The sequence below is a fragment of the Myotis nattereri genome (assembly GCF_964212035.1).
Source record: "Myotis nattereri genome assembly, chromosome: 8".
NCBI classification, from domain to species: Eukaryota; Metazoa; Chordata; class Mammalia; order Chiroptera; family Vespertilionidae; genus Myotis; species Myotis nattereri.
Window position 1 is genome coordinate 82,067,969 of NC_138083.1, and position 21,115 is coordinate 82,089,083.

The 21,115-nt window shown below is 43.4% G+C and overlaps 1 protein-coding gene across 1 annotated transcript; it reads left to right on the forward strand.

Annotated features, from left to right (window-relative positions):
- The first annotated feature begins 416 nt into the window (after positions 1-416).
- On the forward strand, positions 417-18,899 carry SLC14A1 (solute carrier family 14 member 1 (Kidd blood group)). The gene is made up of 8 exons (XM_081096512.1): positions 417-558; positions 1,771-1,960; positions 5,829-5,957; positions 8,498-8,690; positions 10,659-10,806; positions 10,990-11,124; positions 16,580-16,629; positions 18,314-18,899. Exons 1-8 carry the CDS (start codon positions 423-425, stop codon positions 18,485-18,487), a joined length of 1,155 nt encoding a protein of 384 aa, XP_080952638.1. The 5' UTR covers positions 417-422; the 3' UTR covers positions 18,488-18,899.
- The last annotated feature ends 2,216 nt before the right edge of the window (positions 18,900-21,115 follow it).

Below are 21,115 nucleotides of genomic sequence, written 5' to 3' on the forward strand. Positions count from 1 at the left end.
GTTAACTCTTTCTACATTACTATGTGCTTCGTTATGTTGAAATTAACTGTTTTCCAGCCTTTTCCACTAGGCTGAATGAGATCTTTGAGTGCAGGATATAAGCACTCAGTAAATGTTTGTTGAATTAGGAGCCGAACCTTATGAAAATAAAGACAAGAACCTTCTCATGATAGCATCAAAGACAGTAATCACGAAAGTAGGATGGAATTTGGGTTTGGGCAATCATCTCCATGATGATATTTCAAGAAGAAAATGGTGATTTCTTCATATCATGAAATGTCATGGTCCAGATGAAATAATGCATTTAAACTCATCCTCTGTGGCTACTGTGACCAGGCCCTATGCTGACCAGCCTGGAGAAGCCTGCACGCGGTGTTTACGAGCTCTGCTCTTTCCTCAAGGGGCCAGGGGAAGAGATAGCCATGGAGGACAGCCCCACCATGGTTAAGGTGGACCGGGGTGAAAACCTGACCTCACCGCGTCGAAGGAGAAGGCGCCTTCCCAAGGCTCTTGGCTATGTCACCGGTGACATGAAAGAATTTGCCAGCTGGCTTAAAGGTATTTTTGCTTCCATCCCTTGAAGAGATACGAGAAATGGATTTGGAAGAAATTGCTGATGCTTCTACTCGTATCTTTAGTTATACAGTCAAACCTCAGTTTCCGAATCTCAGTCTCCACCAAGTTGTACAGGAGAAAAAAAAATGTCTCGGTTGGATTGTCGTAGAACCAAGCTTCGGTTTGGGGCCTGACAACCCTTTCATGCTGATATCTCAGCGTGACAAAAAGCATCTCTCAGGCAACAAACAAAGGAGAGAATGCTTTTGTTGCTGGTGAAAATCAATCATTAGCACAGTTTTAAAACATGAAGAGGCCATCAAGAGTGCTAATGCTGCTAAGGGTGTGAAAGAAACAATGATCACAGGCAGTTGAAGAGGCAGAAAAACTGTTGTTGATTTGGATAAATGACAAGCACTTAGCCAGTGACAGCATTTCAGAGGCAGTGGTAAGTGAACAAGCAAAGATCTGAAAGACACCACCGGGAGCTGGACCGAGTGCTGGAAGTGATTCCTTTCAGGCTAGAAGGGGATGATTCGATACATTTAAGAAGTGTTTGTTTATAGATTAAACAGTACATTAGACATGTACTGTATATAAGAAAGGTTAAAACAGTAAATCATTTGGGGGTCTGGAATGGATTAATTCAATTTACATTATTTCTACTGGGAAAAAATGATTCCATTTTCAAACAAATCACTTCATGAATAGCCTTCCAGAATGAATTAAGTTCGAGAACCAAGGTTTGACTGTATGCACCTACTTTCTAGTTATTTCCTCCCCATTTTTAAACTTTTTATCTTTTAACCTGCAAGCCTCTTCAAACTTTTTTTTTAATGGAGATAGTGGTCAGGGCAGGATCTTGCTCCTATCAGAGGAAGACAACTGGCTCCATTTTATTGTTTCAGTACCTAAAATCTAATATTTTACTGTTGGTAATTCAGTCCTTTGGCTTAAAAGTCTGTAGCTCTACGCATGATGAAGAAGTGCATTTGACACTTTCCGGAGCTGCAATTCTACTAGGGGCAGCGTGGGTTGAGCATAAAGAAATTGGATGCTTAAGGATCTGGGTGCCACTAAAGAGAAAATTGTTCAAAGAATATTTAAAAAATGTTTCACCTTCATCAGAGGGGCTTTTGATGATTTTGCTCAAGAGGGCCCTAAACTTGGGGCTCCTCACTGCTTTCTTAGCTCTGCCCTTGTCATCTTTTGCAGACAAACCCCAAGTGCTCCAGTTCTTTGACTGGATTCTGCGGGGCCTATCCCAGGTGGCGCTTGTCAACAACCCCATCAGTGGAATCCTGATTCTGGTGGGACTCCTGGTCCAGAACCCCTGGTGGGCTCTCAATGGCTTTATAGGAACCGCGGTCTCCACCCTGACAGCCCTGATGCTCAGTCAGGACAGGTAGGTGCACCCATCCAAGCCACTCTTCTCACTTCTGAGGACACAGGAGTAGCCCTAATAAAGCCCCACTCCTCCCAGGAGAAACAACCTTTATTCCACAGAACTCTTTATATTTGCTTTTATTCATGGCACCTGAATAAGCAGCCAGTCTGAACAATGCCAGATTCTCATAGCAGTACATGGTAACCAGAACTAAGCTACAAGTAAATCCCAGGAGAGATTCTAAAGGGATCTTCTTTAATAATCGATCAATATTTATCATCAACATTTTTTTTTGTTTGGGCAAAAATGCATGAAAACCTTATTGGCTTAATAATCCCCTTTATATCTTTAGTCCATGATTTGTTCAGTAAATTCATTCTGCTGAGATTCTAGAGCAGCCGTGGGCAAACTACGGCCCGCGGGCTGGATCCGGCCCATTTGAAATGAATAAAACTAAAAAAAAAAAAAGACCGTACCCTTTTATGTAATGATGTTTACTTTGAATTTATATTAGTTCACACAAACACTCCATCCATGCTTTTGTTCCGGCCCTCCGGTCCAGTTTAAGAACCCATTGTGGCCCTCGAGTCAAAAAGTTTGCCCACCCCTGTAATCCAGAGAGATGAATAACCACAAATTTCAAGTCAGCAAGTTCTGACTGTAGTGTTAGGATATCTTCTGAACTATGTGCTAGGTTAGAAAGAGCATCCACTTTACAAAGTGTTCTGTCAAGTGGTTAAAATGTTTTATGGCATTTTTAAAAGTAATAAACATAAGGAAATCATCCTATTTGAAAATACATTGGTAGGTGGTCACACTTCTCTGACAGTCTTAGTATCATTTTACAATAGAACTACTGAATTAAATGTGATTAAAATGTTGAAGATGAAGGAGAAGGAGAAGGAGAAGGAGAAGGAGAAGGAGAAGGAAGAAGGAGAAGGGATGAGCTGACACCCATCAGGGGTGTAGAACACTCCTGACCAACCCGTTTCTCCAGGGAGGCTGCAGGTCTTCCCAGTGTTCAAGGTCAATGCATAATCCCCTGTGGGTTGTCATTACACAGCTAAGCTCTTATTGCTCTTACTGTGCATTGCCTAAGAAGATTCTTGGGGAGAGAGTCAGCAAATGCTCCACTTTTGCATCAGCTCCAAGGAGCCTGATTTGTTATCTGTAGAAGGTGATTTAGTATCTTAGGTTAAACCCTTTCCCAATGCATGTCAAGAAATGGTCTTTCCACTTTGGAGGTGTGGTCTCGGACTGTGCCATAGCAAAGGTTCCTTCATTGCTTCGCTCACTGACCCATTTTCCTTATCAGGTGTATTTTAGAAGACCAGGAATATTCACACGTGCTAGTTTACAAATCTCTTTTCTTCATCCCGGTCCTCAAAGGACAGCATTAAAACAGCAACCCTCTGTTTTAAGTGAATATACATATTCTTGCTGCTTTAACCAGGGTGTTCCACAACTTGTAGACATTGCCATTAAATTTGTTGACCAAACTAAAGCATTAATTCTGAAAGTCAGTTCTTGAGAGGATACGTCTTTGCATTAGTTCTCCAGTGTCATCATGTTTAGTCCCAATTGTGAAGGGCGTTTTCACTTCCTGGGTTAAATCAATACAAAGTGCATCACCTCCCACATGGCCTGGTGGATTATTAAAGGTAGACAAAGGACGTTTAAACAGGGAGTCCTTCTTCTAATGCTCTCACTCAGCATGACATCATCTTGCTGATCATGGGTGCCTCCTGCTCCAGTTACCAACAAGCCAAGGAGCTCTCACGGGATCCTCTGCCACCTGGGAGTATGGCTCACTGGCTGTGTCAACTCCCCCTGGGGCCCCGCATTTGATCTCACCCACTCACTCCATGATCTTCACACCTGTGGCTCATTCAACCTTGAATGCCGGGCCCTTCATGGTGCCAGGTGTTGCCAATGGCTTCGAGTTCCCAGGTATAACATGGGAACCATTTTGACCAGGAGAGGAAGCGAGGTTACCAAGTGCCCATCAGTAGATGAGTGGATAAAAAAGCTGTGGTGCATTTACACCACGGAACGCTGCTTTACTATGGAAGGGAAGGAAATCTGGCCTTTTGCAGATGCACAAATGGACCTGGAGAGCATTGTGCTGGGTGGGGTGGGTCAGTCAGATGGGGACAGGTGCCATGTAATTTTGCTTATATGTGGAATCTAAGGAGAGAACAAACTAAGTAACAAAATAGAAACAGACTATCCAAGGGGAGAAGTGTGGGGGGGGGGGGGAGACTAAGTAAAAAAAGGTGAAGGGATTAAGAAAAAAACACCTCATAGACAACAGTATGGTCATTACCAGAGGAAAATGAGGGTGAGAGGAGTCAGGAGACGGTAAAGGGGGGGTAAATGGTGATGGAAATGGCATGACTTGGGTGGTGAATGCACAATATGCAGATGATGTATTATAGAACTGTACACCTTAAACCTATATAATTTTATTAACCAATGTAACACCAATAAATTCAAATTTAAAAGAACATATTCCCTTAGAATCTGCTAAATCTCATGACAAGCAGGGCCAACAGTCAATGTAAGAAATGTCCAAACCTGTAAGAATTTTTATTTGAGCCAAACTGGCCACAATTACCAGGAAACACAATCTCAAGGGATTGAGAAAAATGCTCCAGAAATTTTACCACTTATTTTCTACATTAGAATCAAAGGGGAAGACCTAAGGGGGTTACATGAAATCCATTGGTGATAGATTAGGGAGGGGGAAAAGAGAGGCGGGGAAATCTCTGGGGTTGGGTAAAAAGTAAAAGGAATACAATGTTTTTTTAAAGATACATACTTCTTTTACTTAGGTGGGTATAGGATAACATGATAATAACAATGAGGGGATTTGAGGTCTCTGCTTTGGTGCAGTGTTTGCACCCTGAGGGGTCTGGAAAAAGAAAATTACCCTGACATTCCAGGGGTATGTTATTGCAGATGCAAAAAGACAATAGACAGGCTCAGTAAAGGTAAAGATTGACTTTTGTTAGAGAAGAACACCACCCTAGGGCATGACCACCTGCCTTGCAACTGCTTTTAGTTAGAAAGGTTTCATTTCAGACCATCCTATGAGTTTACTTGAGGTCTCTGAGTTTGGAGGCATCCCTCCCTCCCCCAGACAGGCCTCCCCTAAGCTTGTCAGGTTTAGCGTGTGGCCCCTTTTTCGACTATAGGACAATATCACCATAGGTCTCTACGCGGCCATTTCCGTGAGAGGTGATAACAGTAAGGGGGGGAATGGAATACGGGGTCTGGAATGGAAGAACAAACAGGAAGTGGGGTTAAATGCTCAGAAGCAAAAAGGGCCCCAAGAAAAAATCAGGTGCTAAATATGCACCAAATCAAATGGAATACTTTGCCAAGTAAAAGAAAAGTAATTGTCTTTCTTTGTACTAACTTAGAAATCTTTGTTTGGAGACAACAAAAATGGAAGCACGGGAAGATAAAATGTATGTTAAATTGTAAAGTCAAAGACACTGTGAAAGTGAATTTTCATTTCAAGAATCTTACACCTGACCAAGAAAATCAGATTTCAAACACAGTTTCATCTAAAAGCTTTATTCAAGTCAGAGGCCCTTAATGATTTCAAAGAAATAATAACTTCCCGAAGGAAAGGCTAAAGGAAACAGAACTGGTTTGGCGCATCGTTAGCTCTGATGCCTCTGTAGGGGGCTGTTCTAAGTGTACATTTGTATTTTTTTCACATTTTCAGTAGTATTTGGCTTCTATAGACTTGGAAATAGATTTCTAAATATAATCTCATTTTCTAATGTGAATATGACCTGGACTTTACAAGTGTCACTAGTGCAAGCCCAGCCAGTGTCCACCCGGAAAATGTCCACGCTGTGCCTCTCGCCCGCAGGTCAGCAATCGCAGCCGGACTGCACGGCTACAACGCCACCCTCGTGGGGATACTTATGGCCGTCTTTTCAGACAAGGGAGACTACTTCTGGTGGCTGCTATTCCCTGTCTCTGTGATGTCCATGACTTGGTAAGTTATAACTGGTCTTTGAAATGCTTTTATAACAAATTATAGGGGAGGGGGTGGGAATGGGGAATTACTGCTAATGGGTACAGGGCTTCTGTTTTGCAAGATGAAAAATGTTCTGAGACTGGATGGTGGTGCTGGTTGTACAACAATGTGAGTGTACTTAGTGCTCTATAAGTGCACACTTTAAAATGGTTACGTAATAAATTTCATGTTATGTATATAATGCAACTTCTAGAGAAATCATTTTTAAAAATTTAGATTCGGATTGTGTCTATTGGGAAAAGGAAACATAAAAACATACTGGTACATATGGCCCTTCATACCACCTCTCCCCTTTCCCCAATATTCTGATGTAATCAGTCTTGATTGGGGTTGTTGCCTGGGCAATTGGAAGTTTTAAAAGCCCCAGAAGTTTCTAAAGTACAATCAATGTTGCCCTAGCCGGTTTGGCTCAGTGGATGGAGCGTCAGCCTGTGGACTGAAGGGTCCTGGGTTTGATTCCGGTCAAGGACACATGCTGGGTTGCTGGCTCAATGCCCATTAGGGGGTATGCAGGAGGCAGCCGATCAATGATTCTCTCTCATCATTGATGTTTCTATCTCTCTCTGCCTCTCCCTTCTTCTCTTAAATCAATAAAAATATATTTTTTAAAAAATATAAAGTACAACCAAAGTTGAGAGCCTTTGGCTGCATCAGTGGTCCTCAACCTGCACACGATCGGAATCCCCTGCAGGGCCTGTTGAAACACAGATTGCGGCTCCCATCCCCAGAGGTCCTGAATCGGTTCAACTTGGATGGGGCCTGAGAATTTGCATTTTCTTTTCTTTTTTTAATATGGTTTTACTGATGAGAGAGAGAGAGAGAGAGAGAGAGAGAGAGAGAGAGAGAGAGAGAGAGAAACATCAATGCTGAGAGAGGATCATCGATCAGCTGCCTCCTGCACCCTGCCTACTGGGGGTCAAGCCTGAAACCCCAGCATGTGCCCTGACCAGGAATCAAACCTCAATCTCCTGGTTCATGGATCAATGCTCACCTGGGCGGGCAGAGAATTTGCATTTCTAACAAGTTCCCCGATAATGCTGATATGGCCAATCCAGGGATCCCACTTTGAGAACCACCGTGCCTCTATGAATTCCCCTTACCCACCTGCCCCACTTCCTTCAAAAAAAAATCTTTATTGAGGATGGTGTCAGCATCATGGTGGAATGAGGAAAAAGTTACTTACTGAATTCAGTTCCTTAAAAGAAAAAAAAAAAAAAAAAGCCTGAATTCTTCAAATTAGTTTCCATGCTGACAGTGTCACAAATCTTTTTTATTTTTTGGAAGCAAACATTTCCTTCTTACTGTAGCATATTTAGAATATAAAATACTAATATCCACACAAATGAGAAGTAAAGCCCGCCTTGAACAGAGTCTGCAGGAGAGCCACCCCCACCCCCCCCCCCCAGGCTGCGCCTGCAGGGTGTGGAGGAGAACCTGGCAGCAAAGCCCACCTGCCCAGGAGGTAACTCCCAACCTACTCTGGGGAACAGGTTCAAGGGCAAGAGTCATTGCTTGTGGGTGCTCACCACACCCCCTCCCAAAACCCATGAAATCCGAAGTTCTGATCTTAAAGGGATGGCCCTCTGAGTAAGTCAAGAAGTGAGTGTGCAAAAGAGTCCCAGAGACCAACTAATTCCACCCCCAGTTTACAGTCAAGGGCCCTGAGGAGCAAGCAGTGCCTTGCCCAAGGTCACACAGTTCACCTGCTCAAGGACCTAAAGCAGTGATGGTGAACCTTTTGAGCTCAGCGTGTCAGCATTTTGAAAAACCCTAACTTAACTCTGGTGCCGTGTCACATATAGAAATTTTTTGATATTTGCAACCATAGTAAAACAAAGATGTATATTTTTGATATTTATTTTATATATTTAAATGCCATTTAACCAAGAAAAATCAACCCAAAAAATGAGTTCGCATGTCACCTCTGACATGCGTGTCATAGGTTCGCCAGCACTGACCTAAAACTCTGTCCCTCTGAGTTTAAGACCTTCTTCATCCAGCCCACATCACCTGCATCCTCCCTTGGATAATTGTTTATCTTTTAAAAAAATACATACACCAAAGACTTGTATAGATATAGACAAGTTCAAGATCGTGGTCACCTCTGAGGGGGAGGGAAGGGCATGTGATCGAGTGGGTCACACATGTGGCTTTACCTATGGAAGTAATATTTTATTTCCTATGTCTTAAATACTAGAAAAATGTTTTTGAAACCTAGAGGTTTATGGCTCACTGTAAGCAACCCAGATGTAATTTTTCAAAAGCCAAAGAAACTATGAGTTGATTTTTTTTTTTTTTACTCTATGTAAGAATTATTCTCTCTATGACAGGATTTATCTCAAGTGTGTCTGGATTTTTTGTTTGTTTTTTCTGTGGACGGTTTTCCAATGCAGCACTTTAGGGGCATATTCAAAAGCCATCCCGCGCAGAGAGATTCGGTTTGTCAACATTGGCTGCCACACGCATATTCTTCCATTCTCTTCTGTTGTTGTTTTTAGTCCAATTTTCTCAAGTGGGTTGAACTCCGTGTTCGGCAAATGGGACCTCCCTGTCTTCACCCTGCCCTTCAACATGGCATTGACCATGTACCTTTCGGCCACCGGACATTACAATCTGTTCTTCCCAGGAAAATTGTTCTCACCCATAACCTCGGTTCCCAATGTCACCTGGTCCGACCTCGATGGCCTGAAGGTAAGATACACGATCTCTTCACATTCCCCCTGGCTCTGGAAGACAGCCAGCGTCCTCCTGGTTACTCGTCCATGGGCATCAGAGCCTTATGGAGACTCAGTTGGTTGGGGGGGGGGTACTTCCTGTCTTCATTTTGCTGCTAAAGCATTTGTTCTTCTCCAAAGCTTTGGGCTTTAGGGGTCTTTTTAAATGACTATTTGGTCAAAGCTAACTTTCCCTAAGATCTGCAGTGCTAATTCCAGAACATAGCTCCATTGGAAATCACACCTTCTGTTGCAAACTTGGCCCTTGTTTGGATGGGTGAGATGGGGGCTAGCCACTGATGCAGGGACCTCCACCTGGGGCTAAGCCCTCCATGACCTGCCAAAAGGACCGGCTGCTTACTGTTCTACCCACCACAGAACCTCTCTGTTCTGCCTTTTCTTATGTTCGATCTCACAGAATAAGTACAGCAATTCTGGGTCCTCAAGCTTCAGTAGGCATCAGAATCGTTGTTTTTTAAGTACCAATATGAGCACCATCTCAGACTTCCTAAATAATAATCTCCGGGGGTGGGGCCTGGGAACCTGTATAGCAAGCCCCCAAATACTTGTGCTGTGGGCCAGAGTTTGAGAACCACCCTGAAGGCTGTATACTATGTACCTCTTTACAGATGTGCATAGAGAGAACACCATTTTTAAACACCTGGTTAACCCAAATTAAGTTCCAGCTCTTCCTAATGGTGTTCATTTAATAAATATCCTTGTTTTCATGATTCTTAAAAGCAAGAGAACACTTGAAATCAAAAGAAAACCAAAGAAACCCTACTTTTTCTCATGGGCAAAAAACTGGCTTTCCCACTGTGAGGTTATAACACACCTTTTGCTGTCCTCTGTGCTGGGTGATCAAAACATGTGAGAAGCTTACGTAGCCTGTTCTTTAGTTTCCTGCTCAGAAAATGAATGGGAGCATTTGGAAATAACTCAGAAGGAAAATAAAAAGGAACGTATTATAACTCCCCATTAAAAATTATAGTATTCATTGATCGACCTATAATAGTACTGTCCAATACAGTAGCTGTTAGCCCCATGTGGGTATTTTAACCTAAATGTAAAATTAATTAAAATGTAAGATTACAGTTGTGCTCCTTTGCCTCACTAGCCACATTTCAGGTGCTCGATAGACACACGTATTGGACAACAAAGGTACAGAATATTCCAAGACCATGCGAAGCTCTGTCAGACAGTGCTGGTGGGGGGAAGTGGGGATCTTGTCCTTCCCCTCCCTCTGAACTGCCACCTCAGCATCAGCGCTTATTTCCCACCTCACCCGCCTCTCCACCCCTGGCTACCTGCGGATTGGTTCTGCTGGATGTGCCTGTGTCCAGTTCTCTGGTCTAGAAGAAACAGGAAGTAATCTTGTGTAGACATGAAAATCCAGCATGGGCGGGAAGAATTTAGGGTCCGGCTTAGGGTAGAATCGAACTCATAGTATAGACCTGCTTCTGAATTGTGGATAAGATCCCCTGACTTCATTAACCACCAGATTGCATGGGAACAATAATATTTCTATGGACTGTAGAGATGCATGGATGGACTGGCCCCAGCAGGGATGGACAGTTGAAAGCAGTAGACGTATAAGTGGTGGTCCCTGCCACCCTCGTGGGGAGGCATGGGAGATCCTCACAGTGGGTCAGTAGCACCACAGTTACCAAGGCCAGGCGTCTGTGCAGGCAGGAGAGCAGGGGGTGGAGGGGGGTGCTGAGAAGGGAAGGGTACACCAGGGAAAGGCTGGTGTATCTCTGGGAATAAAGCAGAAATAGGACTGAGATTTTTCTGTAAAGAGAGAGGGAGAATTTTTTAAATTAATGACACTTATCTCAAAAGATTAGATATGTTAAATCTAAAATTACTTCATATGTGCTTGTGGGTGTCCTATGGGTTTCTGTCCAGTTATTTTAATGACTTATTTCCTAAATTATTTTTGCAGTTACTGAAATCCCTGCCTGTGGGTGTTGGTCAGATATACGGCTGTGACAATCTGTGGACGGGGCTCATTTTCCTGTGCGCCATTCTGCTTTCCTCCCCACTCATGTGCCTGCACGCTGCAATCGGGTCGGCGATAGGGGTAGCAGCAGGTGAGCAAGCATGGAGAGCACCTTCTCTGCCCCGGGTGTTGTTCAGGCACCTTCTGTACTCCAGACCTTTCTCTGCCCTAAGGGACCAACAGCTGTCAGTTGCTGCCTCCACCCGAGGCCCCTTCCAGGGCACCCTGCCTTGCATCCGTCCGCTGCTCTGACTGCTCCTGTCTTATCTAACAGCGCTCAGCCTCTCGGCTCCATTCAAGAACATCTACTTTGGACTTTGGGGTTTCAACAGCTCTCTGGCCTGCATTGCAATTGGAGGGATGTTCATGGCGCTCACCTGGCAAACCCACCTCCTGGCTCTCGCCTGTGGTGAGTAATCCGTGCATCTAGGGGGAGGGGTGCTGGTGACTATGGGATCAAAATCCAGGACAAACAGTACAAAAGGACTGCACGAGACATTAGAACTGGGGTTCTTGTTTGGGACCCGTGCTCTCTAAGTGTGTGACCAGGGCGAGTGGCATCCCCTTTCTGGGAGTATTCGAGTCGGCTCTGCCCAGCTAGGTGGTGACTGAGACAGGAGAGCCTGTGGAAAGGTACTCTCCATTTTGTCATATGTGTATATTGGGGCACAGAAACTCAACTTGTCCTGTGTTCTTCACACTAATCATTTGACCCAAGAAACGAAACGGAAGTAACTCAAGCTAAATGCGGAGCCATTTCCCCTGGTGACTCAGGTAGAATTTTGTGCGGCCCTTTGAGGATCACCTTCATCCAGCTCTTCTCAAGCTTGAATGTGCATCAGAACTACCCGGCAGGCTTGTTAAAATGCAGACCTCTGGGCCCACCAGCAGACCCTCGCTCATTATTAGAGGTGGAGGAAGGAGTTTGCATTTCTAACCAAGTGTAAGTGGGAACTGGCTCTGGTGCTCTGGGGACCACACTGTGGGAGCTGCTGCATTAACCCTTTCTGATCCCTGCATTCTAGCCAGACTCAGCCCACAGAGCTAGACGGGGCTCTGGAGAGCTCCACTCCACCATCCTTCTCATTTGATTGTTGGGGAACTAAGGCCAAAGGACACCCAGTCAATGGGGGCGGGGGAATGCAGTGTAAATGCAAACCCAGCACCCACATTGGCTAAAAACCTGAAACGTTAAGCCCAGGCCTTAGGTGAAAACAGACTCCAGTGATCTAGATTTGAAAAGCTAATGAACTTCTCAGGCCATTGGGAGGGATGCTTGTTTTCCATAGCTTCTGATATTCCTAAATCAATACAAGTAAAAGCACTTAAGAAAATGTGCTAGAACCAGCGATTTTCAACCTTTTTCACCTCATGGCACACAAAGTAATTACTAAAATTCTGTGTCGCACCAAAAAATATATATTTATTGCTGATCTGACAAAAAATAGGTATGACTATGATTCCTTCACACCAGATGTGTTGGCTGTTGTTATTTTTTTATTTCACAATCTAAAGGGAAAGAGGTCAGTGTCCCTGACTAAATAGTCAGGTGTTGCATGTTTTAAACATTCTTGCAGCAAGCCAGTGTGCCACAGCAACGCAGTTGAAAATGGCTGTGCTAGACTGAAGGGAATGACACTCCCTGGGGGACAAAGGGGTGCAAGGATAGTGGAATGTGCAGAAATTACTTCAAACCTAATGGGAATATTTGTCTAGAGCCAGTTTGTCACCAGATTAAGCAATCCAAGGTGTCTAAGTCATTACTAAAATGGCAGACCTCGTGTTAGGCAGGATTTAGAATGAATTTCTGCATTGGGCAGGGGGTGGGATGGGACCAAGGTTTTCCAAGGCCTCATTCAATTTTGATTTCCTGGCGCTGCAGCAAGGATAAGAAAACTCAAGTGGCCACTTATATGTCATTTTGTAGTCACACAGCTATTTCCCCTAATAACCCTTTCAAAACTTTTTGCTCATTCTCTCATACTTGTTCAGAAGCTTAGGGCAAAAGAGAAGGCTCTAACAGATTATATGGCCACCTGATCTTAGCGGGGTTAGAATCTTTCTTCTGAGATTAGTTTGAGGTTTCAAACCTTTATTTGGAGTACATACCTTTACTTTTCTGTGTTGGCAGCAAATACATATTAAACACTCATGATGCAGTCCCGACAGTACTTATAAGACCTGGGGATTTAGACGCTTTAGATCCCAGGTAGTTCTTGATCACAGAGAGTTACAGTTAAGGGCAGAAGCCAGATGAGTAAGAGAGAGAGCCCACAGGAGCCCATACGACATTTACAGTAGAACAAGGAAACATCCACAGTGCAAGATTCTTAGAGGAACACTACAGTTTAGAATCATGGAGATGCACCTCCTAGAGAAGCTGGCTTTTCCATAAGTCCTAAACACTGGGAGGAGAAATTCCTGTTGGTGGAGAGGGTAGTCAGGGCCAGCATGGGGACAGCCTGAGCCCATCCTTAAAGGTCAAGCAGAAACTGTTTGGGTCAAAAGGGTTGTGGATGAGGCCTTGACAGACTATGGAGAGAGGTGAAACCAAAGATGCTTGAGGATGTATTTCCCCAAAGCAGGAATAGCTTCATTATTTTCTTTAGTATAGAAGTAACACTGGCTAATTGAACAAAACAAAACAAAGTTCTGTCAATACAGTGGAGTATGAAGCCGACAGTGATCATTCTTCATCCTACTCTCTGAATAGAACTTTTTTGCCTCCCTCTTATCAGGACCCTGTGATTACATTGGGTCCATTCGGATGACCCCGGGTAATCTTCCTCTATCAAGATTTCTTAGTCACGGCTGCAAAGTCCCTTTGCCATGTAAGGTAACATACTCACAGGTTCTGGGGATTAGGACGGAGACATCTTTAGGGATCTTGATTCTGCCTGCCATGCCTACCTTCCTTTGAGTGGGTCAGATTTTCTTTACTAGTTTAGCATAAAGGTTAAGGCAGTATATTGAATCAGTTAAGAACCCACACCCTGGTGCCAAAATTCCAGCTCTGCCGATTTTAATTTTAATAGATGCCAAATTCATCCCACAAAAGCCATACCAATGTCCTCTGCCACCAACAGTGTGTAAAGGTGTCTGTTTCATCATACTGGGTACTCTCAGTGTTTTTCCTTTTAGACATCAAGTTTTGAGACAGACCTCCAGCCCCTCTTGTCAAGCAAATATCACATGTAAAATGTCATGGCAAGTTTCAGCTTGCCCACATCACCCTGATGCTGTCAAAGAAAACTCAACCTTGTCAGCCAGGGTAAATAAATAACAGTTATTTATGACAGAGGTGCCCTACTATATGGCTTTTTCAGGAAAGAAGACTTGGCAAACTCTGATCGAGCCTGCCAAAGCTGCCTTCCCTGCCTCTAAACCAGGGAATCCCTCAATTTTGTTATTTTATCAATGCAAACTGTAAACACATTTTGTACCTCTTTTGCGTGGCCAGGATATGATGGTAGGACTCACACATGGTGGTCTGTTGGGAGGGACATTGTCTATGAAGAATGGAAATCTAGTCTTCCCTTCAGCACTCAAGGGTCTTTCCTCTCCCTCGACTATCCAGAACACTCTCAGGGTCATCAGCTACAAACTGTGATGTGCAGAACTTACCTCTAATGAAGGCTTTCCCAGCCCAGCTCAGCAAGTCTTAGTTGATGGGCAGCTGCTATTAGATAGTCTGACACTTACTATTGACAGAAAAGCAACTTGGAATTGGAGATCACTTAGAACACCAAGTTCAACATAAGACTTGAACACAAACTTTGCAGGCCAGAAGGGAGTGGCAAGAAATATTCAAAGTGATGAATGCCAAGAACCTACAACCAAGATTACTTTACCCAGCAAAGCTATCATTCAGAATTGAAGGTCAGATAAAGAGCTTCACAGATAAGGAAAAGCTAAAGGAGTTCATCACCACCAAACCAGGATTATATGAAATGCTGAAAGGTATCCTTTAAGAAGAGGAAGAAGAAGAAAAAGGTAAAGATACAAGTTATGAACAACAAATACACATCTATCAACAAGTGAATCTAAGAATCAAGTGAATAAATAATCTGATGAACAGAATAAACTGGTGATTATAATAGAATCAGGGGCATAGAAAGGGAGTGGACTGACTATTCTTGGGGTGGGGGAAAGGGGTGTGGGGGATGCGGGAAGAGACTGGACAAAAATCGTGCACCTATGGATGAGGACAGTGGGGGGCGGTGAGGGTGGAGGGGGGGGTGGGAACCAGGTGGAGGGGAGCTATGGGGGGAGAAAAGAGGAACAAATGTAATAATCTGAACAATAAAGATTTAATTAAAAAAAAAAAGACTTGAACACCAAGATTGTGCCTTAGAAGTGCAATAGGCATTAAAAGGAGAGAAATGGTGATAATGTCTCATGTGCTCAGGAAATGTGTCTGAAGGGCTGGTACTCAAGAGAGCAAGGATAGAGTGTCCCTAGTGCTTAACTGAGGGACAGTGAATATTTGTTGAATGAGTGAATGAATGAATGAAATGGGGGGGGGGGGAGAATAAAATGATGGAAACCAAGCACAGAAATCCTTTCAACCCTTCTGCTCAGAGCAATATCTCAGTCCTGTGATGACAGGGGTGAGTTGGCAGCTGCTGTTGTGGAAATACACTATTTCATTTGAGATTCACCACCTCCTTGTAAAATACACCTCCAAGTTGCCTTGTTACAGACTATGAAACTAGATTCTGAGAAGTTAGGTGATTTGTTGTGCAACAAACCAAACAGCAGAGCTTGGATTTGAAGTCCAAACTGGTTCCAACGACAACCCTTTCCCACTAGCGTGAGACAATTCAGGTGTGAAAGAGTTGGGTATACTGTTGAACAAAAATACCAGGATAAAAAGACAAAATATTGATAAAAGGATGGAAATGAGGACACAGAGTTCCTCCCACCATTTCCTGTCCCGCCCCCCGCCCCCCCCAAGATAGCTGGTGTGATTTCTCACCAGACAGGAAGACTAGGTGGTGAGTATATCTCAGTGGGTGCTGGTGGCCCAAGGGTGTGTGCAAATCATTCCTCAGGCTGCTTTCCTGAACCTCTCTGAGCCCCCTCTTCAGCCAAAACTGAAGAATTAATGATTTGCTAGTTGAGATCTTTGTTTTTGCTGTTTTACATTGAAAGTTACACATACACTCAGATTACCTACTCTAAGATTCATGCTTTACTCAAAGTAAATTTAAAAATAGCATTCATGCTTTACCAAAAGTAAATTTAAAAATAGCATATTTATTTATTGGCTTGTATGCCAGCCTTAATGGTATTTGGAAAAATGTTATTCTGGGGAGGAGTTCCACATTTGTACTCAGTTTCTGCTGATCTCTGAGTTACTACCTTCTTCTTTTTTTAATACCATGATTTTTTTTGGTAACTGACTTAATTTGGGAATCCCAGATGCAGTATAGAAACCATACTACCTCAAGAAACATTCATAAGTTTCATTTTAATTCATTCTACTCTGCCTGGATAAAATAACAGGAAAGTTTATTTGCTATGGAAGGATTTTTCCATAAGTATCAGCAAAGCAGCAACAAGATAGTAACCACAGAAAAGATACCTTTATTGAGCACTACTGTGTGTTAAGCCCAAGCATTACCTCCGTCCATGCTTGCACCAGCCCTGTGAGAGGAATGTTCCTATAACCTCCGTTGTGCAAATGGTGGAGTCTGGATTCAAACCCAGAGCTGCTGACTCCAAACACATACTTGCAACCAGGGTTCTGGGCTAGCTGGCAAAATGTGGATGTTTACATTCCAAGGGATTTATACCACAGGGAGCCCTTCCCACAATGAAATGAAGCCTAACAAGCATTGTTCTCTCTTCTTTTTCTGTAGCCCTGTTCACTGCCTACCTGGGAACCAGCATGTCACATCTGATGGCTGTGGTGAGTTTGCTTTATCGACAGCATGACTGGTCAGCTTTCCGTGAGATGGAAACCCTCCTGGAGCCCATGTGGGTGGTGTCCCAGGGCAGGATCCATGACTGGGACAGCCACCACTTTCCCTTTCCTTGCACCTGTCTGTCCTCACCTTCCAGCATCACGGTAAATTTTGGTCCAAATTAAAGTCACCAGGCTTGTTAAGAATATCAGATTGCTTAGTTTAAGGAAGTGAAATTGAGGTTGTATAACATAATACCAAGTTTAGACTCTAACTGTGAGTATCAGGAAGTTGACTTTAGAATATATTTTACTGCAACAGAAAGCCAGGACTATGTAGTAGTTGAGAAAGCAGGAAAGGGAGGAAAGATAATTAGCTAAAGACTCAATTTTTTTTAATCAAGCCAATCATTTTTCATATCCCTTATCTTATTTTAAGTCCCCAGTCAGTCATCAATAGGATTTATTTAGACCCATGTCCTAGATTAATTAATGAATAGGCAAAATCATTGCCCATTAAGGGTCCCCTGCCACTCTCTCCTCTTTCTTTTCAGCACTATCTGGCCCTTTGATTTTCTTTTTCCCCTTCCCTGAGGAATCCAGTATGACTATTTCAGGACCCTCCTCCCCCACCTCCCAGTGCCCTGGACTTTCTCTCTTCACCCCCCTTGCAGGTGATGCAGAGCAGTTTCTGATAGCTCCATCCATGTGGATGTGATCATGGCTGCTAATAGGTCAAGACAGTAACTAGTCCTCTCAACAGCAGAATAGAGAGTTTATCTGGGAGGGTTGTCTCGAGACACAATATCTTTCTGGTAGAATGTCAAAGCGCCATTACAGGCATGGCAGGCAGTGTATTAGAGCATTGTAGGGCCCTTCCCATCCCAACAAAGGTCCACAGACATCAATCCACAGACCAGAATTGGACGGGCTGTACAACAGAGTCAGCTAGGAAGGAAGATTTTCAAAAACACAGACCCTTAGGCCCAGTTCCTCGGCATTCCTGATAAAGTGGATCCGACCTGGTGTTTGGACATCTGTGTTTTTAACCCCCTTCCCAGATTATTCTGATGTGCAGCCAGGTTTGGGTACCATCACACCCATGGGGTCCTTGCATAGGGCATGTGGTGTATGCTCAGAATCTCATGAGTCACCATGGATAGCACAGGAGAGAGACTTACCCTCAAGGAGCTTAGAGTCTATTTGGGAGACAGAGTGAAAAAGAAGGAAAGCAAGTAGAGTCTAAGACCTAGTCTGGGTGGAAGTCAAGGGGGAGAGAGGTTACTCTGGGCCTTGTGGATGTGAGGAATGGTCGGGAGCCATTGGGGATTTGCCAGGAGTCATCTCTGTGCCAAGTATCGTCTTTTCACATCTGGTGTTAGCAGTCTAAATGTCTGAGAACAAGGGAAAGATATACAAGATGGAAATATAGCTGACCCCCTGAAAGAATGGATGATGACATTTCAACTGCTAAAGGCCCTGAGCTCAGACTTAATCTCCATGGGCATAAGCAGAGTCCAGAGCAATTCCAACCCCGCCCCCCACCAACACACACACACACACACACATCCCCTCCCCACCCCCATGGCAAATCCCCAGCAGAATGAGGATGGAGTAAGAGGTGGTGCTATGTGTGGATTAGCTTTCCGACAGGATCTCAAAGGAACTCGTGCTCGTCTCTTCTCCTCAGGTCGGACTGCCATCTGCCACCTGGCCCTTCTGTTTGGCCACACTACTGTTCCTCTTGCTGACCACGAAAAACCCCAACTTCTACAGGATGCCCCTCAGTAAAGTCACTTACCCTGAAGAAAACCGTATCTTCTACCTACAAGCCAAGAAAATGTTGGTGGAAAGCCCTCTGTGAGAGCAACCTTCATTCACAACGGTGGTCACGGTCATTTCTGACTAACTGCCCCAGTTGGCTTCTAGTCTCAGCAAATCGTTGTTTTTCACTAGTAACCTCTTTCCTGCTAACCCACCAGCTCTCTGTTCTTAAGCTCATTTTTCAGTTTTCTCTTAGACTTCAGGGACATCCCTAAACATGTGAGAGACGCATCGGGACCACACGCTCCGGCTATGGAATGTTAAACCCTCGCGGGGCATTGGCATGAAGACTGGAATGTATTTACAAAGCCAAAATGCTCCGGCAGAAAGAGGAACTGAGACTAGAGCTAATTATTGATATTTATTGATGTTTTTTATGTTTGGTTGGCTAGATGGTGTTAACAGTATTAAAAGTTAAGCTCTGTAAACCAAATAAAGCCTTAAGGAAATGGAATTCATGGTCATAAAATCGAAGTCAACCCCGAAATCTCAGATAAGCTGTTTGACTTGTGAAAAATCAATGCAAGTTACACATGATAAGCTGTGGTCAGCCTGGCGAGGCCACCTGATTGCTGAGCTTGCTCCCGGCTCCTCAGCAGGACGGCCTCTGTGTTGTCAATGCGTGGATTTCACTTGCAGAAGATGGTTGTTTCTTTTCAGGCTAACAGAGCTGCATTAGGGAGAAAGAATTTCTGTCAGCCAGCATTATTCTGTATTGTTACTTTTCTTGGAGATTGCAAGGGATTTTTTAGGAGGAGTTTATTATCTTTTTCTTGTGAGAATGGATTTGTCTTCAATGAGATAAGAGAAGTTCTTGGCTTAACCAGTTCCTAAATAGTATAGAAAGTTACATTTTTAAAAAGATTTTTAAAAAATTGATTTCAGAGAGAGGAAGGGAGAGGGAAAGAGAGATAAGAACATCTATGATGAGAAAGAATCATTGATTGGATGCCTCCTACAGGCCCCCTCCGGGGTGAGAACACACAACCCAGCCATGTGCCCTGACGGGGAATTGACCACGGCAACCCCCAAGTGAACACAGCGCCCAACCAACTGAGCCACAACGGCAGCCAGGGCTAAGAAAGTTACAGTTTAATAAAATGTTCGGCATAGCTATTTTTACTTTAATCCTTAAATTAATCTTGTAAATGTCATGAATGTGTAGAATTAAGTCATCAACAACTGGGGGCCCTTTAAAATCATATTTTCAGTTCCTTTGAGGATATCTTACATGTTACAAAGGCTGAAAGTTACAGTGAGATTGCTTCTAGGTGTTTAGAAGTTGTTAAATTTTGACTTTAAAAAGTGTATTATTTTCTGAACACTCAAAATATTCTCTCTCAGAAACCAATGATATTTGAGCCACCAAAAAGACACCCAGTTAAAGGATTCTCCCATTTTTCTTTTAAAAGTTATCCGTTCTATAAAGATTTTATAGCCAAATGGGCTGGAGATGGCGGTAGAAAGTTCTGCCAATCCCCTTCTTCAGTTTGTATCAGTTCAATATGGAGAATGCAGAAAGAGAAACTGTGGAATCTTAAAGGATTTTCCCTCTTCGGGTTTGCAGTGAGTGCTCCAGTGCAAAATATACATGCAGCTGGTATGGCTCAGTGTTTAAGGGTCAACCTATGAACCAGGGAGGTCATGGTTTGATTCCTGTTCAGGGCATGTGCCCCGGTTTCCGGCTTAATTCCCAGTGTGGGGCAGGCAGAAGGCAGCTGATCGATGATTCTCTCTCATCACTGATGTTTCTATTTCTCCCTTCCTCTCTGAAATCAATAAAAATATATTTTAAAAAATATTTATATATACAGTTTGCTGAATCAATAAACATGCATAAAAAGGGAAGTAAACCTACAAATACTTGAGGGAGAGTTCACTTCTTCCTTTTCTCAGGAAAACATTGTTCCAGTTTAAAAACCCTGTGACCAAAGCCTTTTGCAACTGTCATAGAGTCACGTATATTCCTGTGGAAAAACTAAATTTTCAGTGTTTGAACTGAAATCTCTCTGGTTAGGGAATCTGTGAAATAGGGCTTGGGGGAGGGGGCGCAGGACTAAAGGCCAGCATGACCAAGGATGACCAGGAGGAAGAGCCTGGGCGGTGTGAGTGAACCAGAGGCCTCTGAAATGTCTCCAAGTCGGATCTTCAGAATGGGCCTCCCCAGTGTGCTAATTACAGGCCTCCCATGAACTCACACAGACTTATAAATAGGAACATTTCAAGGCCTTGTACATTGTCTAATTTAAAAGGTATTGATTTTCACAAGCAATTTTTGTTACTAAGTATTAGCCTGATCTCAGTGAGTATTTTTTGTGTTTTCTTAGGGAGCACTTGTATTTTTTCCTATTGTCTGTAATAACAAATTTCTTTGTAAGAATATGAATAAATTATCATCACAACTCAGTGTCGTGTAAATCTTGTTTAAAAGTCGCATGCCTTTTATAACTATTGTGTATATTGACAATCACATGGGCAAGTATGTGTTGCTTGTATCTCGAGGTGCTAGAATCCTACTCATTTCTTATACTTGGTAGTAGCACCAGAGGTGTATTTGAGCAAAGCCTGTTCAATTCATATTTATGGGCCCATCCCCTGGGGTATCCTCTCAACTATCATTGTCCTCCTCACACAGGGGTGAGAATGGATACTAAGGGCAGTTACACAT

Excerpts from the sequence above, each read along its gene's own strand:
- SLC14A1 (XM_081096512.1), top strand. The coding sequence starts at position 423 with ATGGAGGACAGCCCCACCATGGTTAAGGTGGACCGGGGTGAAAACCTG. Across the intron at positions 11,125-16,579 it reads CCTCCTGGCTCTCGCCTGTG|CCCTGTTCACTGCCTACCTG; the intron begins GTGAGTAATCCG and ends CTTTTTCTGTAG. Across the intron at positions 16,630-18,313 it reads TGTCACATCTGATGGCTGTG|GTCGGACTGCCATCTGCCAC; the intron begins GTGAGTTTGCTT and ends TCTTCTCCTCAG.